Raw genomic sequence first — 21,977 nt, forward strand, 5'->3', positions numbered from 1 at the left:
GCTTCGAAGATTAATTTGTCTTTAGATTGCGAATCTTCCCTGGGGCAAAGCACTCCGACCGAATAAATATGGCTGGTGTATTGCACGTACGTCGCAAAGTATTATGGATGGAAATTTTCATTATCACAGTTGCCGCAACTAGACGTCGGCTGTTCAAGCAATGCAGTACCTGTAAGGTAGTCCGATAGACCACGAACGATTTCACCCTTCTTGGGGCTCATCAGGTAGGCGCCTTTCCTGAGTTTCCGTCAATATCATGATCTACTTAAAACGAAATTGCACAAACTTTGCGGAATACACTCATTTGCAAACTAACTTGGTTTAGCGAGGGCTCGCCTGGAACCAAGCTAACTCTCTCGGTTTTGATGTTTCTAGGCAACTGAATGTGCTGCACCAGGCAGCTTCATTTTACCATCGCTACGATATTCAAGATATCGCAATACATATATTTGTAACACACTACTCATAAGGTTGCTGAAAAATCCTCGACGGCCAGTGACCGGTTTCGACCTTTTTGAGGCTCAGTAGGTAGGAGCAGTCCCCGAGTTTACGTCAGCCTTATGTTCTTTTCGAAACAAAATTGCACGAAATTAGCTAAATGCACTCATTAACGGCTGGGTTCCTGGCGAGTCTCCAACTGTACAGGACCCAAGTGTCACCTCTCAGGTTCGTTTGGCGCAGCTGATCATGGTGTTGAGAACACTGATGAACAGACACTTGACCCAAGACAAAACATCTCAAGTCCTGGGGTAGTCATCATGGGAGCATACAGAGCGACATCGAAAGTGCGGATTGTTAATATGTCCAACATAATGCAATCCAATCAGTTAAACATTGTTTTATCTGCAGAGTTCGCTATTTGAAACCCAACTTAATATTTTCATCTAGCATCTCGCTTCCTTCTATCATGTTTGATGGATCAATCCAGGAGCTGAGTTACAGCGACCGTGTTTTTGCTGTTTTGCCCGGAGGCGCGGCACACATCCAAAGTTTTCTGCTTCCAGTCTTATTATTCGACATCCAATGGTCCATTCTTTGGAAAGCTTTATTGGTGCCACTGGCTCAGCTCGACTCGCCTCGTAGGATAACTCAGTGCAAAACATGATCAAACGGTGCTCATTGCGGCTGCACATAGCGAGTGTGTCTGGAGCGTCATCGATCTTCTCGGTTTGGAAGGGATTGTGAACAACTCAGATAAATTGCCAACACTAGAAGCGGGTTTTGACACGAAACATCTCTAACCCGTCCTCGGGGTAGGCCAAATGGCTGTACCCCTAATTATCAGGTAATGATCGCCTCGTCACGGCGAGTAGCACGACTTCCCCTCAGATCGTCTGGAACCAGAAATCCTGGTAGTAACGGACGCGCTGCTCGTCGCCAGGCGTTTTTATTTAGGCCTTTCTGATATGTTTCAATCCTGAAGAAAGATGTTGCGAACCAACCTAGGGGTGATCGTGGGACCTCAGCCGAACCACAAAAAGGGACTGCATTTCGTCAAGTCGTATATATGGGTATTTATATTTATTTATCTATTTGTTTATTATTTATTTATTGTTTACGTTTTTTTCTTTATCAGCATCAGAATAATGCAGTTTAAGTAGAACCGTCTGACTGTGTGCAGAGAAAACTCATCACTATGCTTTAAACACCTGCAATAACACTCATATATATGAAATATGTATCCACATTCTTTCTTTTTACAGTGCATATAGATTCATGTTTTATGTCGGATGTTCGTAGGATTGATTCTGTGATGCAACAGAGTAGTTGCATGCCTGAAAGGGTTAGAATGCAATGTCTACCATCGGCTTTGTGTCTAGAAGTGATTGTTGGGAGGGTACTGTTAAAATTAAAATGCCTGTTGATTACTGTCTCGAATTTTATCTCACAATAGATATTCCGGTTACCAGTGAGACTTTGTCTAAATAGGATTCCATAAACGCACATTTCACTGGTTTACGATAATTTGGTGGAATTGCACCAGGTGTAAATATGTTAACGATATTCAACTGCAACCTGCGTTATTCCGTTTTTGATGGCAAACACGTCTATGGTAAAAAGCGATAATGAATTTGCATCTGAGTTATCTATATGTTCCTCTAGATATTACCCCGAAGAATGCCGTTACATCGTATAGATTGTGAATGGATGAAGGGTCAATACTGTGTAGTACAGCGCGATGTATATTCTGTAAAAACGCATAGAATATTTTTACACCAACGCTCAGGGGTGTAGATTATGCCACAGTCATATATATGCAGTTTTAAAGTGTAGAATAGCATAAGGTTTTACAGCGAAGTAAGAAAGAAACAATCCAACAACCCATATAGCATGGTACAGTACGCTGCTTTCCCAGCCAAGAAGGGTAACATTGTGTGCTTCGCGCAAGTCGGTGGTCTAATTTCTCCACTCATCTGGCTTCTAACAAAGTTAAATCCGATTTTCATAGTGCAGACTCTCACTTTTCAGACGCAGCCCTCCATTCTTTGTACTATTCATCCTCGGAACTCAGTCACTCTGTTTTTCAGTTCACTCAATTCCTCTACCTACAAAGTAGTGAAAAGCAATAAAAGTATACGTTCGTGACCTTCGCGGCATCATAGCAGCTGGGTGAATTTCCAATCTAGCATTCGATGAAATTATCATGCATCTATTATGGGAAGACCAGATGCAAAGGCAAACTTACCTGTTCCGATATAGAAGCAGTTTGAAGTGACAACCAAATTTTTACCTCTTGAAAATGATCACTGTGTTATGACTGACCGGAAGTTCTGAAGACTAGCTTTCGTTTGCATAGATGACAACGTTTTTTAACAGACAACTTTCGACTTACTGGCCTTCAAGGGCATCTTATCGGCAACCACAACAGACTTTCTGTGGTCCTTCGTTTTCCACATTTCAACTAATGAACTTTTGTTGGTTTTTGATCAGGTGACTGTTGATCTGTTCGTCGAGCTCGGCTCGCAAGCGTTTTGTCACCACACGAGGTAACATCATCAGTGCGCAGTTGGGCGGGTACTTCTTCCTTGCCTGCATCCGTTTATATGGCATGTGAAAACTATCTGTTTTCTTCTAGCATGATTGGCTGCTTTGGGTGTAAATATTTTCGTGAATCTATTGGTCCGTTGGTGATGTTTGTTGCGTTGTGGGCTTTCTATTTGAACAATCGTCTGACGAACGAGAATCCCCTTTGTGTTCTGCCTAACTAGGCCTGCGTATAGTTAGACCATCTATTGAAAAACCACAGTGATCAGTGCACGGCAAAGCGATACAAGGACGAATGTATCTTCAGTTTATGGGCCTTGCACGCCCAGTCTGTAAAAGTGGTTTAGCTGGAAACTAGTGCACTGTATCAAAATATTGAAACAATCAGCTTTAGCGTACGTTCATAACAAATTGTATGTTATTCTACATGGTGGGCTTCCTGGGACGATTGACCTGAATCATAGAGTCCTCAAAAAAGTGTTTATGTGCCCGTTTTACAAAACTGATCATACGACAAATATTAACCGAAGGACTAGTTTGCATTTGCACCAGAATCAGTCCGCTTCTTGGCCAGTCTAGCCTCTTTGCCTTACAGATTACTTAACAGTTTATCGAGTGTAGAAAGGACGCGCAACAAACAAAAGAAGGCAAAACCCACAGGCTGAAGTTGACCACAAGCACTCCGTTTTCAGTAGTAGCAAAACTGGCGGTAACAAAAATCTACTCCTGAGATTCCTGAAATGCATTTTCGATGAATTTTGCAATGTCTAAACGTAGGGTGCTAAGGTTCCGATTAAACGACACATTTGGCCTTCGATGCACAATTCTGTCGGATTCTTTTGTCGCTGAATGAATTAAACTCACCCACCCTCATCCATCTGTTAAACAATGTGCCGCTTTCCACGGTTGTTCCTTGCTACAAGCCTGTCTGATATCCGCAGGATGTCTGGTTTCCAAGACTGATCAAAGTAAATGTGGATATGTCGTTTGGCATGTATTCTCACTGTTCTCAAATAGAAGCGGCCACAAGAGTTGTGTCAAACATGCCCTTAGTGCGGCACGAGAATTTTTATTCACTTGTGAGTGTGTAAAGCTGGACGAAAGCAATACCCAGAATATTCACACAGATCTCAATGGTACCGTCTCATCTTTGTCAACCAGCTTTTGATGGTCTTCAACTTAGCCATGTGAAATTTATTGCAATAATATTCACGTAGACACATTTTACGGAATATTGCGCTTAGTTTTTTTCAAAAGTTAAAGGCGATTTGACGCATTCTTCTTCACATAAAACGTTGTGAGCGTTCAACAATCTATATATTCTCTTGTGACGTTTCCAAAGCGTGTTGAAAATATAAAATATGTTTCGGGACATCACGAAGGCATTAAGCACTAACCAAAGGCACACTGATTTTGTCGGGTAAATTCGCAAACCCCCGGGGGAAAATTAAATTCCAGATGAATATTGAAACGAATATCTCCAGGAAAAGTTGGTTTGATCCAGTCCTGGGTGTTACTAGAATACGTCATATGTATCAGGTAATATTCTGATTTAGACAATGACGTATGGTAATTGAGCAAGGACGAAAGGCGCCGCATTTACGTGCACAAGAAGTGTAAACAAATCAAACAACCATAAAAATGTCAGCAAAGTTTTTTACAATTTGTGATGGTACCGATTCTGATTTAGGAATGGTCGCATGTTAAACTAACACATATAACCAGGCACCACCTTCTGAATCGCCACCATACCTACCTGGTAACCTTGGTTTGCTCACCTTGTCTGCTTATCTTTTTATTGCCTTCCCCTTCAATTCACCAGATAAAGGATACAGATCACGCACTGATATCAACTTTTTCACCACCTTTCCGAATAATGACTGAATTGTTCCCGACCGTGTCACCAGCCTCCTACCTTCGGTGTTGGGTCCATGGTTGGTTCCGCTGGAATCGTTCGTTACGGTTGGCCGCCGGTGGAGGCTACGCGTTTGGTGCGGCAATCTCTCGCAGCCTGCTTGGTCCACCTAAAGATGAGCCAGTAAAAGAACTCCATCGAACTAAAACCAGCACCTCACCCTACATAGGTTGGATGTACGACAAAGCCGTAGACGCCGCAGAATCTCTTTTTGATGAGAACTTTTCGGACTATTTTTTGAATTCTATTTCTGTAGCTCCTTTGATCCGACTGGTTTCCGACTGGGAGTTCTTGCCAGATCTAGCCTCTCAACCCTAGATTTTCTTTTTTTGCGCTCCTTATCTGCATCATGTTTATATTTTCCGTCGCTATCGAGCGATCAAGTGAGCAATCTCAATTTTTTAAACCTCATTTTTCCATTATATTTCAATTTCCCCATGAACCGCCGCTGAAGTCAAGTTAAAGTGTTGTATATTGCATACCTTCACTCGTGTGATAACCAGTTCCTACACCCTACTTTTTATACCTTTATATTGTAATTTCTGATTTCAAACAATTCAATAATGCTGATGGAGAATTTGAGAAACTGACTTCAGTCACACAGTACTTGCATGGGAAGTGCTTCAGTCCCATGGGTTTGAAAACACGTTGGCTTCACTGAAGCCCCTGCTAGTATGACCCAGCACAGCACACCAACGCCACCTGTAGATAGTGTGGTACTTGCAAGAGCTGTCAATGTACTTCCAATCATAAACACCACAGGTGTTGACAATGGTGTTTCACCATCTTGCTAGTTGTACTCGGACTGGGGTGTGAAAACCTAAGCAGGAGAACAACTAGGAGTAAAAAATCGTTCGGTTGCAACATCCTTCACGGCTCATGATGTTCAAGTTGAGTGAAATGTGTGTGCGGGGGCAGATGTTTCAAAGAAACCAGATTTTACTCACCAAAAAGCGCATAAAACACAGGCAAATTCCGCAGCTGAAAGGTTCAAGTTTCCCCTTATTAGCTGCAAGTTACTTTTCTATGCCTGTAATGTTCTCTTTTAGATTTTGCTGAAAACTTGGCTCGACTGGTGGAATTATATGGCTTTAGACTGGCTGGTGAACTTCTGCGGATCGGTCCCACGTTCCACATTTTGCTAAAGCATGTTGAGAATGAACAAGCAGTCGGAACACCCACTGGGTTGGAAGCAGATGAGTCACTGCTCATGTGAAGATACACTGCCGCTATAAACCTTCCATTCTGTACACTAGAACCTCAAATGGAGTGCGAATCTTAGGTACCACCGCACGAACTGAAGTAAGAGCTTCCTTGACAGGGTGCTCTAGAAGGGTAGATAGAGCAAACAAGTTGGAAAAATGTATATTTGCTTTCCCAGAGATGCTGAATACATGATGGTGGCCAGGGTAATGACTAGTATTATACTGGGCTACTTTACTCATACATCAACTCCAAAAGGGGTCTCTGATTTCTTACACACACAATACGAAAGTAGACAACAAATACACTGCTTTTAACTTGCCGACAGGCGTTAGAAGTTGCATGCACGTGACCTGGAGGTAAATGATTGATTCCATCGAGATTCTGACGAATGAGCTATTGTTCGGTAATTGTTCTGCATGGCACAGAGTACATCGATATGTATTCAGCTCAATAGGTTTCCAATGGATACAAGTTCTGGGTTTTTGTGTATGAGTTCCGAAAGGCAGTCTTATGTCTTTCACGGTACCATAACCCTTCCAGAAGAATGAGCGTTTTTTCCGAACATTTACGATCATTTATTTATTTACTTGGAAATCTTTGCGAGTAGCAGTCTTTCGTTAATTCCAATGGCATATGTTATCCTTCTATTCATTCCCCCCAATAATAAGGCATGTTAGAAACGAGCAGAGCTGACTCGGAAAGAAGCTCTGTTGCAAGGAATTTCGAAGTGAAGGGGCAAACAAAGTTTCCTATTTCCTCCTTACCAGGAACGGACTAGTATGCAGAATGAGCAAGGCTAACTGATAGACATGTGCACATCAAACTGGCCGGACAAGTTGAAGATCGAAGGATAATTTAGCCGTACAAGACGGAACCTGTCAAATCAAAATCCGGATGTGACCTGGTAGCTATTCGTGAATGTGAAAACAAAAATAAACTCAGTCTGATTGAAGTTGCCAAGATCCTGTTGGACGTAAACCTAGTTCGATCGTGGGTGTCTGGTAAGTATCATCGATAAACCGCCAATGTTTACCTAATCGTGGGACTCGAAATGTCAACGTTGCATGTTGCAGCAACGCAACATGAGGAGAGAAGACTCATTTTAGTCTCCAACCTCATGGGTCCGACGCTGGTGGTCGATATCTGAATGTCACAAAAATAGCTTATTTGAAAGTCGTACCGTGAGAAAAGCGATACGCTGTCTGGTGTTTCCGCTGCATGACATTTTACCCGTTTTTTGTAATATCTCTCTTGGTATTTAGTTAATGCTGTCTGCAGGGACCACAAGGGTTACAGTGGGCTACAAAAAGGAACATTTTTACTGTCTTCACAAACCACACCTAAGGCACATAAAACAGCCGAGTCAGAGATACCCTCATGATATCATCAGTTCCTCGAACTGGAAATCTCCCTTCCGACTCGTGAGATATCCTCACTGCTGCGCCGAATTTGCACCAAAAAGAAGCAATTAATAGGCCATAAACTTTGCAAGTTTTAGTGACGATGGTCGCCGGTTTATTCTCTGAGCTCGGAAGTTTGATTGCAAACGTTTCATCACCAATCGAGGTAGCGTCGTGGAGCGTAGCGATGGATTGGTAGTTGTGCGGTGTAGATTGCAACTGAAGGCGTATGTGCCTGGTTTCGGACTCAGTACATCTGCTAATCGACGAGATGTATTTGATTGGTTCATCCATTTCATGTATCCATTTCTTTCTTGATCGAAGTCTACATGAAGCCAAATGAACAATCCAAATCGATAAATCCTTCGTTTCCATATCTTTGAACATGTGGATTTGAAGGCTTTCCAGCATAAAATGCTGTGCGTCCTAGAATTTCCAAAAACAATTTGTGCGGCTTCTAAAGTTTTGCAAAGTTTCAAAAGCATAACGTAAAATCGATTAGTGTACTCGAGTTCCAAAATTGCAACAAACGTATTTCGATGAAGTGCTGACTACATGCAGCAGAATAGTCTGTTGGTAAACTCGTTTTGAAACAGTCGACATCATTCATCACTTTCTTTGAAGTTCTAACTATTACCACTCTGCCCTCAATTAAAGCCATACCCGCAAGTGACTGTTAATTCATTGCCAAAGCAGCAAAGGGCAGCATGATATTTCCATTGACCCCACGGTTAACGCCATTGAAGTCCCTGCGACACGAATAGGCACCGCTTCGATAATGAAACAAACATAGCGAGTATTCAGAAGGCTCTATGTTGACCAGTGAATAAGCTGGTGTCGCATTAGGTTGATCCACCTAAGTCACGTGCGTTCGGATATTGAACACTTTGATGATACGATGGGATGTACGAGTACCTTCACAATCTCTTGCTCCGGCTGTAACGCGTTGCATCACAGAACGTGTCCCCTATGATATGATGGCCTCAACTCAGGCTAGTCTTTCAAGTGCAGGGTCCTTCCGTGATATAAAATGGGAGGGGGGGTCCTCAGAAGTAGCTTCCCAAGGTAGTCTCAACAGCAAAATTTCACGAGTCTTGAAAAATGAGAACTGTTTTTATGGCTTAACACTTCTGGCTGTTTGGTTCAATCGGGCCAACAAACTGAGCCTCTTTCGAGGTTGACTTCATGCACTTTCAACAGCGTAGGTTCCTAATGAACTTCATAACTTGCTCTTTAGAGTTAGGGAAGTTAGTGCAACCAAAGTTAACTGGACGTGTCAGCTGTATAGTTCACAGCTTAGCCGAGCAGCTCATACAACCTAGGGTCTAGACAGTTTATTTTGTATTCATGCTCACACCACTTCCGTTTGAGCGATCGTCCTCCTGTACTGGCGTAATTATTCCGGTGAGTCCACACCAAAGGGAAGCACTGGACTCGCGTTTTGCTCTTATAGGTGCCCATCAGCAGTGCATATCCAATAGCCGTGCCAGGATTTGAACCCCGGACATCTGACATGCGAGGCGAGCGTGTAACCGCTACTTCACCAACGCAAGTTAAATGCGTCTGAATTTTCACGTCTGTAACCGGGTCTAGTGCATTCTTTGGTGTGGACTCGCCGGGATAATTACGCCAGAATAGGAGAACGACCGTTCGATCGAGAGTGGTGTGACTATGAACAAAACACCTATCCCACAAAACCCCAAAATCTGGAATTTCCCTGCTCAGTTTGCGACTATTTAAAAAAAAACTGTTTGTATCATCGAATCATCAAAAAACGAATTCGTGGGAAAGGCCATCAAATACTAGTTTATTACACATCTGGTGAGGATAGATCATATTGGGGCTCGAAATTGTTTAAAGAGCAACAGGTAAGCGTGATTAAATGGGTCCCAGTTTTTTTTATGGTGTGGACTCGCCGGGATAATTACGCCAGAATAGGAGAACGACCGTTCGATCGAGAGTGGTGTGACTATGAACAAAACACCTATCCCACAAAACCCCAAAATCTGGAATTTCCCTGCTCAGTTTGCGACTATTTAAAAAAACTGTTTGTATCATCGAATCATCAAAAAAACGAATTCGTGGGAAAGGCCATCAAATACTAGTTTATTACACATCTGGTGAGGATAGATCATATTGGGGCTCGAAATTGTTTAAAGAGCAACAGGTAAGCGTGATTAAATGGGTCCCAGTTTTTTTTCAATAAACCGAGGTCAACCGAGAGAATAGCCGGAAGTTGTCACATGCATTGTTGTTCAGAATGTATCACCCACTGTTCAAGATGATCCAGCAGGATCCACCACGCAGAGTTTCGAAAGACAATCTCAACCATTCACGGAAATGAGTGACTGTTTTTTTGTATTCTTTCAAATTCAGAAGATTCACAACCACAGCGCATAGGGAAACCGCCTTCGAGTGTTCCAGAACGACATATGCCGAAGTACAAGCGGACAATTTAAAACCAGGAGCAGACTTCCAGATTGTTCCGTTCTAACACAGTGAGACAACACAGCGACAACGGTTGATGGCTAATTGGTCATCCAGGGACCTTTGGACAATAGCGTAACTTGAATGCCTGTCAGAGCGACCTGTGGACTGCCAAGTGGGCGAACCAGATGCGGGCAAATTGAAGCGTGAAATGAATAGTGGAGAATGCACGCAGATATCGACCCTATGTTTGCAATACGTAAAAGATTGTTCAAAAGAGATTCCAGTAGATGAATAGGAGTATACTGTTTTCGTGCCTACCTTGAAGTCGAATTCTCCCTGGGACACAAGTTTTCGCAGCTTGAAGCATTATTTCGATTTGACCAGGGCTGTTGTTCAGATACTGCTGTTAAATTGCCATTCAAGGCAAGCTAGATAGCCAGTATCGGTGAACCAGGATGGAAGAACAGGGTGTTGTTTTGAGTAACTTGAAGCAGACGAATATAGAAAGAGAGAATGGAGACGTAAGTTTTTTCTGCCATTCGCGTCGACTCGGCATATGCTCGAAGAGATTACATCAGCCAACCTAACCATGATTCAGCGCGGAGCACATTGGACTTGTTTCACGAACAGATCATGAACGCACAACTATCGTCAGAATATGGTAGGACGCCGTCTCTTGTTCGCTAACGGTGAAATATAATGTAAAGTGGCTTTGATGAGCAAATTAACACTTTACGTGTGTCGACCATGTGTAAAAATGCCGTGAATTTAAACAGAAACTTCGCACGACTGGCAATTTTCGCGATTTCGACTGTGGCCAAAACCCATGTATGCCACATTTGTACACTGGATTAACTGGATCTCCCGCTCTGCGCATTATTCAAGTTTCTAGAGATGCCCTAGCCTCTTACAGTCTAGCTCGTTTCGGCATGATATGCATGCCACGTGCTATTAGTCGCCAACCGTTCCCATCAATGCGCCAACTTCACTCTTTTCTCTTCAGACTTCGCTCCATTCTCTTCACTTTTACGACATTCATCAACGCTTTTTCCAAACACAAGAGATTTGCGCTGAATAAATGTCGAGTTGTAATGCACTGTTCCGGTAATATTCCCACTATTTTTTTCATTAAAACGTCGATGGCTTTACGCATCAAGACATCTTTAATTAGAATGTCAAGATATTTCCCAATTATCGTCATTTTTTGCATTCCGGATCACGCCGCTTAAGCAGAACCGTCGTGAACTTCTGGTCTATAACAGAGCCATGAAGTTTTGCCTCATGATGTACTGGATGTGAAATGTCGGTGAGCTAACAGTGAGTTGATTTCGCATGCAATTGGCTCATCTACACGACAGCTGCCTGTGCTCAACACACTATTCGACTTGTTTTGGCAAAAAGCAAATGAATGCACCCATGAATTAGTGCAAATCCAAAGGTCACACAAACTGGTTGTCTGATCTCAAATGCTTTTCCGCTCCCCGACGTGGTTGAGGGTTACTCCGACACCTTGTCGATTTCAGCGACTGGCTCCTATAGCTTTAAACGTTTTTCGAAGATACATCATCACTCTGCTGCTTGTACTGTTTTTTAATTGATAAGTAGAATTCCAAATGTACAAGTTGCATACTTCTTGAAACATCAGCAAGTTACACATGCTTCACAGGAATTTCGGGAGCCGCGCGTATTCGAAAATATCACCTTTGGCGATCTGATTTTTTAAATAGATGCCATGCCCTTCCAATGGTGGCTAAGTCGAATTCCACAGCAATTCATTGTCTTTTGGTCGGCCAGTTGTTCCAACACAGAATGTTTTTTTCTACCAAACAATGTGAAGTATCTTTTGGTACAATCTTTTCAGAACCCTTAGCTTCCGCATATCCACCACTACATGTGCCACGTGCTATTAGTCGCCAACCGTTCCCATCAATGCGCCAACTTCACTCTTTTCTCTTCAGACTTCGCTCCATTCTCTTCACTTTTACGACATTCATCAACGCTTTTTCCAAACACAAGAGATTTGCGCTGAATAAATGTCGAGTTGTAATGCACTTGTTCCGGTATATTCCCACTATTTTTTTCATTAAAACGTCGATGGCTTTACGCATCAAGACATCTTTAATTAGAATGTCAAGATATTTCCCAATTATCGTCATTTTTTGCATTCCGGATCACGCCGCTTAAGCAGAACCGTCGTGAACTTCTGGTCTATAACAGAGCCATGAAGTTTTGCCTCATGATGTACTGGATGTGAAATGTCGGTGAGCTAACAGTGAGTTGATTTCGCATGCAATTGGCTCATCTACACGACAGCTGCCTGTGCTCAACACACTATTCGACTTGTTTTGGCAAAAAGCAAATGAATGCACCCATGAATTAGTGCAAATCCAAAGGTCACACAAACTGGTTGTCTGATCTCAAATGCTTTTCCGCTCCCCGACGTGGTTGAGGGTTACTCCGACACCTTGTCGATTTCAGCGACTGGCTCCTATAGCTTTAAACGTTTTTCGAAGATACATCATCACTCTGCTGCTTGTACTGTTTTTTAATTGATAAGTAGAATTCCAAATGTACAAGTTGCATACTTCTTGAAACATCAGCAAGTTACACATGCTTCACAGGAATTTCGGGAGCCGCGCGTATTCGAAAATATCACCTTTGGCGATCTGATTTTTTAAATATCCAATGGCAGTCGAATTCCGCAGCAATTAACTGTCCTTTGGTCGGCCAGTTGTTCCGACACAGAATGTTTTTTTCTACCAAACAATGTGAAGTATCTTTTGGTACAATCTTTTCAGAACCCTTAGCTTCCGCATATCCACCACTACATGGCCAAAAGAAGTTTTTGAATATCCCTGACATGGTTGAAGATAAAAGTAACTCAGCAGCAATGGAGTGTACAAAAAATACCGTGAGTTATTTTGAAGACTATTTCGAGCAATATTTGCATCGTGATCAATAAGGTCACTTCAGCAAATCGTTGGCAAGGTACCACACGAGAATCACATACGATTCACTAGAATCCACTGTGAATATTCATTTTCCATAAAGGTAGGGATGTCAACAGCCATTTAAATCATTATTTATGATGACAACTCATGATGATTTTGACTAGGCTATCCGTCCATTCACCATTTGTCCTACCTAACGCGCTGGCCGTCTCCGTGGAGTACAGAATTCAGAGCAATTGAGTTATATTTGAACAACGCCACTCACATTTTCTAGTCTTTTGGGCAAATTTGGTGACCTCTGTACGTATACGATTGAATTTCCCTAGTAAGTCTCCATACAGGGGAGTCTGCGGCTGTTTGAGAACTTGCCGATAAATATTTATTAAATTCATGAACAGTGGTTGCTAGTGATTTGTGTGAATATTTCCGAATAACCCTAATTTACACGTTCTTTTCTTCGGACAGATAATCACGTGTCTGCGTTATTTGTCATTTCGATCTTTTTGATGGAGATGATGTCATCAGTAAATCGATTTTCAGGCACGATTCTCCAGATTTTGTTGCACTACTAAGTGTGCGATTGGTAGTCTTATTTTTTGAGTCATGGGAGCAACGCTCCCCCCAGTGAATAAATATCAAGAAGGTTTTTTTCATAAAGGCAACTACCCACAAGGTTGCCGAAAACTCTTTGACAGCCCACGACCGGTTTCGCCCTTCTTGGGGCTCATCAGNGTAGGCGCAGCCCCGAGTTTCCGTCAATCTTATGTTTTACTTGAACCCAAAGTGGACCATTTTCGAGATTATTCTGAGATATCTCGAATATCGTGCCAACTGAATCATGAGGCGGCCTGTGTGCAGCACATTCAGTTGGAGGACATCATAAACGAGAGATTCAACTGAGTCTTCCGTGAAAACCAAATTGATTTGCAAATGAGTGTACTTCTCGATAGCAGGTAGGTTGCTGCAAAAGACGAAACCTGAAAAGCACTTAAATGAAGCTACACACAATGCCATAAAATCTTGTTTTGGCCTTAATTCGTAACAACAAACGCGATCATTTCCGGTTCGGCACATTTGAAATCGGTTTTCATTCTGAAGTTTTGTTCGGCTCACTCACACCCTTTGAAAATACGAAGAACAACGTGACCATATGAGTGACGAGAAAAACGAATCAGTCATAAATTTTGGGTTATCCTAACCAAAATTTAGTCTGAACGTAGTGACATATTCACTTGGTTGTCTGAAAGGCCCCTCTTGCCAGATGATACATCAGCTTTGTTTTTCCGAAAACGAGGAACCTTACCAGCTTACTATCGTACTTATTTTGTCATATTTCTCAAAAATTACAGGTTGCGGTACTAAAATGTAGGCTGATTAACGAGGTAGCACCGAGTGCGGTTACAAATGCTTGTCTACTTCATCAAGTTGAAAATAGAGTGAGTGCAATTGATTTGGAGGGCAAAATCACAACTTGTCAATGCTCCGAGGAAAGAGAAGAAAATGATCCGTCGCTGTTGGAAACTCACTTTAACTTATCCTAGGGAGTACCATCAGATGAGCATGTGTGATTCAAGCGCTTCTGTTTATCAGGGCGATAAGAAAGGCTGCATGTCTATAGACGTGATATACTACTCACCACAAATGAGGGATTCAGCTAGGTTCCAGTTCAATCTCCCGTCAAACCCAAGATGATATTCAAATCGGAGCATCTGTCGAAGTCTCTACATCCTTAACATAGTAGCTGAATGGTGTTTTAAACGGAACTATGTCTAAAGATTGCAATGCGGTATGTTATATCATGTATGACTGAGCAACCAGCTGTTGGAGAGCTCGAAGCAACCCTACAAACTCTAAGTGAATTTGAGCACGGACTTGTTTTACTTACCCGAAATCTACTTCTTATCTCTGAGTAGTGTAGGTTGATTCGTAAAAATTTCCAATGCCACGTGAAATACTTCAGTGAATTTTTATGCAAACATTTTGCATGGATAACACTGCTGAGGCATGCTCCGGAGTTGTTTGTTAGAGAAACACCAACTGAATAGTCACAGATTGTTGGACAGGGGACCAAAACTCTCATAGGCATCATGTTTAAAACATTACTATCAATCTTCCTCTTCAGTAGGCCCTCCTGAAATTTTCTGGATCTTCAGCGCCTGTTACACAACTGCAAAGCAAATGCTACATAGGGACTCCACAAAATCCGCAAAAGATCCCACTTTTCTAAAGACGTGAAGCGGATTTACGAGAAGACACTACTCGCATACCTCATCAGTAGTATTCAGCGTTACACTGATAGGATTTTCGTGCGTATATTTTACGGTCTAACGACTATCAATATAATAATTGCTTACGGTTGTTTCTGACAGACTCTGAATGATTGATTTTTTCGAAACATCGAAATTCAATAAAGAAACAGGCCACATGAACTTCACTAACATGATGACCGTTCGAGAAACTTTTTTTAATGAAAATATTTTTGATACTTTCCGGTTTCGACTGACTTCAAAAAGACTTCAACTCAGATTTCTTTTAGTCGCACAACAACCGTTTTGTTGACACACAAACTGGTTACGTTCCTTTTTTTATTAGTGTTATGATGCATATCAGTTGTGAATAGTTGAAATCTCTTACTTGACAATACGATGAAGGGTTTTATTCAAGCGTAAATTACTAAAAACATGAACAAATCTCAGCCTATTCTATTTTTACCGGTCATCATTCCAAGGCGAATAAATGAGATGTCTTAAATTTCAAGCCTCCCAAACGTGTTTACAAATCTATCTACCTGCACAGGTTTGGACGGCATTCTTCAGGTATCCGACTATCCTCAGATGACCGTAGTCCTGGGCACCCCCACGCAGTCATAATCACAAAGGTTTTGCACGGGCACGTATGCACTGCCGTGAGCCTGTGAGACAACATCAATCTAAGTTGAAACAGTAGGCAAGCAAATTTGCAGCGGCTTATTGACATTTATTAGCTGGTCTGAGCAACACATGTTTTCATACTACTGAATTAATAAATAAGGTTACAGTATCATCATCCATTGATCTCTTTTCATTCTAGTGTGATACTACATTTCGCCACAATATATCATACAATATTACATACCGAATGCGAAGCCATTTTGGATGAACACTTGGTAAAGGCGCAGCAGTCACGCTGGATACTACTGATGACGCACCGAGTAGTCAGTCGTTTTCTCGGAACTCCGCCCCACGTCCAATGGGAAGTGAGGTTTATTAGAGGACTTGTGGAACCGTGTTGCAGCACTCGTTTACGATTGGGTGACAGTGAATGAATATCCATCAGAGTTCAAGAAGACGCGCGAGAATGTTCAGTTTTGGGGATTATATGTAAACGAGTCGTTTACTTTCCCGTCGAATAGTTTGTAACTCCCATTTAGGATCAAATTTTGGATTGATAGGTGGTACCGGCACAGGCACAAAAGCAAGACTAATTTGGCTTACCCATTTTGCGACGGACAGGACACGAGGACGCTCAAAGAATTTAGCGCTAACTAACATGTCAACCATTTGCGCAGGTTCATGAGTTTGCCGGTGCTGACACGTTTGCCGCTGGTTACTTCCGAGTAAACCGTATGCATGTGTGAACCGCAGTGCTCGAAACGCACCGCGAGCTTTAGTGGTTAGTGTGAATCGACAGATTCCGTCATCAAAATTCGCTTTTCTTTAGACGTTCGGACTCTGTTTTTATCTAAGTTTGCTGGTTTTACGCAGAGACACTAATAAGCATGTCCTATTCTTCGTCGAGTTAAAAAGTTCCTTCCACAGATTGAATAAAACGAGAATTTGTGTATAACAAGAAATAATATAAAACAGCACTTTTCGTGCGTTCTTCAAAGATTAGGACACCAAAGCTATTTTATAATGCCGCATTTTACCTATTTCGAAGTTCACAACGACTCTTCTGTTTTACATACCCCACATTCTAGTTCCGTGAATGTTCAAAAGGCTAGCCTCATTCCTTTTTGCTTTTACCTCAAAAATGTTTATCCGGCTGCAATAAAATGCTAGTCGACTTTGAAACTCGGTGATTTGAGATAAACGTTGCACAATGTCACAGTTGTTGATCGTAAATAAAACAACCAAGCATGAGAGATAGATATAAACCCATCTTAGAAGAGAGAGAGAGTAAACGACGGGCATCGTGAGTACATTCTGGAGAGTATTCCAAGTCAAAATCTACCTAATGGACAACCTCGATTGTGGAAACTTGCAGATTCAACAAAAATGAACCAAACGATGATATTTTCGAAGATTAATGCATGACATCTCAAGATGACTACATCAGTTTTTCAGAGTGAAAAACAAATTTGTAGATTTTCTCTATCATGTCATGTGAGATGAATTTTTCGACTGGTTGATATTTGAGCATAAAAAAGCACTACCAAATATCGATGAACAAAGTAATTCCATGCTTTTAAGAAAGACGAATGCCTAGGAGAATTTTCCATCCTAAGGGACGCAAAGTGGGCCTCATTAAGTTTGCGTTTACAGAAATTCAGGATTCAACATTAAACACCTGGGTACGAAAAATGAAAGATCCAAATCACCGAACAGCTAGATGGCTTTGTAGTTACTACAGTTCTGGATTCTTGTGTGAGCACTAAATTTGAAAGCGTTAAAATTCTGGTAAATTCCAAAGTGGCAGTTGGAGGGCTTCTGTCGCAAACAAATTCAACCATTTTGACGGATATAGCCACTACTATCCGGCAAGAAACGCTGAAGCCCAACAAAGACTGGTTCAGAAGTTTTTTTGCAGAAGAATCTTGGTGTGTTATTGTTTTGCACACCGGCGAATGGACACATTTTTGAGCAGTCAGCTGTGGATTAAACACAATCCCAAGTTCCAGGGAGCATCAAAATCAGGTAATAAACCGATCACACATCCGGAATATAGGATGGCACGGACGAAGCTGGCAGACGGTGAACGAATCAGCACAGATTATCAAGCACACTAGTATTCCATCTGAAGTTGAACCGACCGATAAAACAGGTTAACAGCTCGCGTTTTCTGTCCTGGAATTTGACTGCTCAACTTTCTGATTTCCTGGATGACTCGCACAATGCTGATGACTACGAGCCCGCAAAACTGACAGAATTGATTGTGACTTACGTGTTCATAGACAGGTGCGTACGCTTTTTTGAAAAGTTACTAAAACCAAAGGAAGTGATGATATTATCGTTTTGTTGATACATTCCTCGGCTCATCCAGAATGCAGATGAAAGGGAATGAAAAGTAGGCACCAGAGAGTCTCTGAACACTTGCTCTCTCCACTTTGAGTTGAAATCGCATAATTTAGTTAATTCTGGTTATCTCAAATCTCAAAGCTATTGAAGTACTGTCCGTTTAAGAGATGAACTCAAAGCAAAACTAGGGTAAAAATAAGTTTACAAGTAATCGTGGCCAAGTGCTAATCGAAAATTATCAACATTTAGGGTAAAGTCAAATTAATTAGTGAATGAATAAATGAAAACCTGAATGCTGTATGGAAGAGTTCGAATCTCCTGTAATGTTGGCAGTTTACTTTTAAGCACGATTTCTTCTGTTCAGGTGCAAAAATGTATCCATTAAGTTAATCCTTAGGTCAGTGTTCCTTCTACAGAGGTAGCAAATTATAACGTGTGTACAAATTAGAGTTCACAGAAATTGTTTCTTTCTCCTCCGGGTGCGTCTCCTTTAGCCCTATCAAACTAAAACAGGCTGGCTTCAGTAAATTCAACAGCTTCTAACGTCCCTTTCTCTGTATCACAAACAATATGACCGTAAATAGGTCAAAAGGACAAATAAGCAGCACTTTGAATGGGTGGCGGTTAACACTGGTAATGCTAAAATTAATGTGGTCACGTGGTATAGGCGAGAGAGTGACGAGCCACACTGGAATGCAGTTTTAAAAATCATGTTTCACGTGGCAAACGCAAATGCGACATGAGTCTCTCACGTCAGATCACTTCGATGGCTAATTGGAAAATTTTTACTAATTTATAGACTGCAAGACTAGGTTATTGCGAGGGAACATCCAAAGGAAAAGGTAGGTAACGTCTCAACCACAACAGTTCCGTTTTATCGCACCTTTTTGGCGCCGGAACAGGTTTGCGTTCAAGCCATTTAACGACGCTTTGTGAAACGCATTTGAAGAGATCAGATTTCTTGAGAACCGACTATCATTTTCACCAAAATTAGCTTCCTTTGAGCAACTATGTTTCAGTAATTGTGCACAAAAAGGACCTGTTTGGAGCACTCGCATCGTGTCGCAAACCTGACGAATTATTGGTTTTTGTTCAAATTTAATTTTAATCACGTGTCGACATTCACGTGACTTTGTCGGTTACGTGCAAACGTCATGTCGACATGTCCCAAAGCAAGCTTCGAAAGCTTTGAGTTCAGTCGCTTCATATTCACCAAGGAGGTTTTCTCGACAACCTCCCTGGACAATACTCTGAAAGGATTTATCCCAGTTGGTGGTCTCAGTGAACTGCTCTAGATATTGTTCAATATAGCTAATATTTTCAAATAGAACCGGGGCCTTCATAAAGGGGACTATTCACAAGGTTGGTGAAAGCTCTTCGACGGACCACAGACGGTCTCGACCTTCTTGAGCTCATCAGGTAAGTGTAGTGTTTGAGTTTCCATCAACGCATGTTCTACGTGAATCCAAGTGTCACGAAACTCGAAAAATACACTCATCTGCGTACCAATACTGGTCTGATTGAAGACTCATTCGGAACCTAGTTAATTCTTTCACCTATCATATTCTTTGAAACATTAACGTTTTTTACTCTACGTTGTTGGCAAAACTGCGAATTTCACATTGTTTTTCTGGGGTATTCGGACTGTGTTTCTCGAGTTAGGGCCAAGATTTTTCGTTCGGCGCATTGCCAGGGCGTTTCTATTGTTATCAGTTTACACCATCTTGACAGTATATACTGAAAATGTTAATGGCCAGCACTGTCTTTTTATGCGAACATTTTACGGGGTCGTTTGCTAATGACAGCCTTGTTTACTCTATCTAGACCCAGTTGTTCATTTATGTTTTATCCAGTTTGTAAATCTTTCCTACTTTGTATCGCCCACTGAATTACAGCTACTACTAATGATATGTTTCTTGCAATTATCATGCTCGAATCGTTCATCGTAATATCCCAATTTGGTACAAGCATTCCCTTTAAAATATTGACCAGGATATCATGAGATTTCTGCACTGAAAAGTAAAGAAACCGCACTCCGATTGTTGGGAACCATCCACTCGATAGGTCGGCGCTCAAGTTGACCGTTTATTAAAACTTGCGTAGCTGAAAGATGAAAGGCGCAATCCTTTGCGCACATTTATCACCCTGGTGCTCTGTCACTGTATAGCCTGCACATACATTCTTAGAGGTCGTGGGTTACGATCATCCGTGGTACGCACACGGCATACAGTTTCTAACAAGGACAAAAGCAATATGGTGCCCCTATGACAAACCACATTTGTCTGCAGATTAATGTTATGTAGTATCTACTTAAGCTGGTATTTTTATACAGAGGCAGAGCGGTGTTTTCATTCATCCACTCGAGAACAAGCGTGGCAATTTATGATCCTGTACACAAAGCCATCTGAGTCACTGCGCAGCTAAAAATGAAAAGCGCAATGCTTTGCGCACATTTATCACCCTGGCGATCAGTCACTGCATAGTCCGCACATACATTCTTAGAGGTCGTGGGTTACGATCATCCGTGATACGCACACGACATACAGTTTCTAACAAGGACAAAAGCAATATGGTGCCCCTATGACAAACCACATTTGTCTGCAGATTAATGTTATGTAGTATCTACTTAAGCTGGTATTTTTATACAGAGGCAGAGCGGTGTTTTCATTCATCCACTCGAGAACAAGCGTGGCAATTTATGATCCTGTACACAAAGCCATCTGAGTCAAGTTTTGCTCAACAAATTATGCAGCCATGAAACGATCAAATGAAATTATGCTGCGTTGCTTTTGCGTGACTTATGGGACAAAAGATTCAGAGAAACAGGGTTTTCTATTGGGTGAATAAATTAGCACAAAGACAAATGAATAGGACGCATGCACGCAGTATGGTGAGTGAAGCAACGAATAATGGCCCACAGACAATTGGATCTTATCACACTAACTGAGTAAACATACTAAATAATGCAGAAAGCCTGAGATTGGAAAACGTACTATTGCTCAAGGTCGCATGTTTGATCCCCTCCACTGTCATACTCGGAAAGATTACAAAACGTTTTGTGGAAACAATGCCATTCGTCCGCTGTTCAGCGCACGTATTGCGTCTGCATGCAATAGTAACAAGAAGACAGTTCTGTTGTTAGGATTTTGTACGACCGAATAGTAATAAAAGAAACAAACAGTGTGTCAGTAATATCCCCAAGCATAACTACAAATTTCGAGTGCAGCAAGGCAATGGATTCAGCGCTTTCATGTGCGCGTGGTTTAGCCAAACAGTGCACTGTAACACTGGACGGTCTCACATAAATGTTCGCCAAAATTCGCTTCAAAGCAAACTTCAAAATGAATGCGATTTCCAACTACCGAGAAGACTCAGCAGGTCCGTATTCAACGATAATCATGCATATAGCCTTCTAGAACCCCCATGAATTGCTACAGAGACCCTGCAATGCAACATGGCATGTCTATAGGATCTCAGAAACGTAAGATGGCACCGATACTCTATCCGACGCGTCCAAAAAATTGATAACCATGACGTGACTAATAATAGCTTCAAATACTAGGGTGCATTTTCCATCATGTGAATTGATTTTGTTTGATATCCTGTATTCTATTTTGGCACATACTGCTGACGTTTCGTCCGAGATTTTGACAGCCAAACTGCTGAACCAATGGGATATAAAGCAGTTATATTTCCTAGAGGCTGATTATGGAACGTGAATGTGGTCGATCTTTCTATATTTGGGCACATTTTAGCCCTGATGCGTGCAATAATGTTATTAAGGCCACTACCTAAACAAAGTTTGTTCTAGCGAATGTACATTCATTTGCAAACTAATTTGGTTCTTTCGGGAGACTTACCTGGAACCCAGCTG

At 41.7% G+C, this 21,977-nt stretch overlaps 2 protein-coding genes across 2 annotated transcripts; both read left to right on the forward strand.

Moving 5' to 3' along the window:
- Positions 1–4,795: 4,795 nt before the first annotated feature.
- T265_03495 (hypothetical protein) lies at positions 4,796–5,218 on the forward strand (the record flags this gene model as incomplete). The annotated part of the gene is made up of 1 exon (XM_009167995.1): positions 4,796–5,218. One exon carries the CDS (start codon positions 4,862–4,864, stop codon positions 5,216–5,218), a length of 357 nt encoding a protein of 118 aa, XP_009166259.1.
- Positions 5,219–5,249: 31 nt separating this feature from the next.
- Positions 5,250–10,000, forward strand: T265_03496 (hypothetical protein; the record flags this gene model as incomplete). Its single annotated transcript, XM_009167996.1, has 3 exons — positions 5,250–5,283; positions 5,950–6,112; positions 9,883–10,000. 3 exons carry the CDS (start codon positions 5,250–5,252, stop codon positions 9,998–10,000), a joined length of 315 nt encoding a protein of 104 aa, XP_009166260.1.
- Between the last annotated feature and the right edge of the window lie 11,977 nt (positions 10,001–21,977).

Source organism: Opisthorchis viverrini (assembly GCF_000715545.1).
Source record: "Opisthorchis viverrini unplaced genomic scaffold opera_v5_50, whole genome shotgun sequence".
Lineage (NCBI taxonomy): Eukaryota > Metazoa > Platyhelminthes > Trematoda > Opisthorchiida > Opisthorchiidae > Opisthorchis > Opisthorchis viverrini.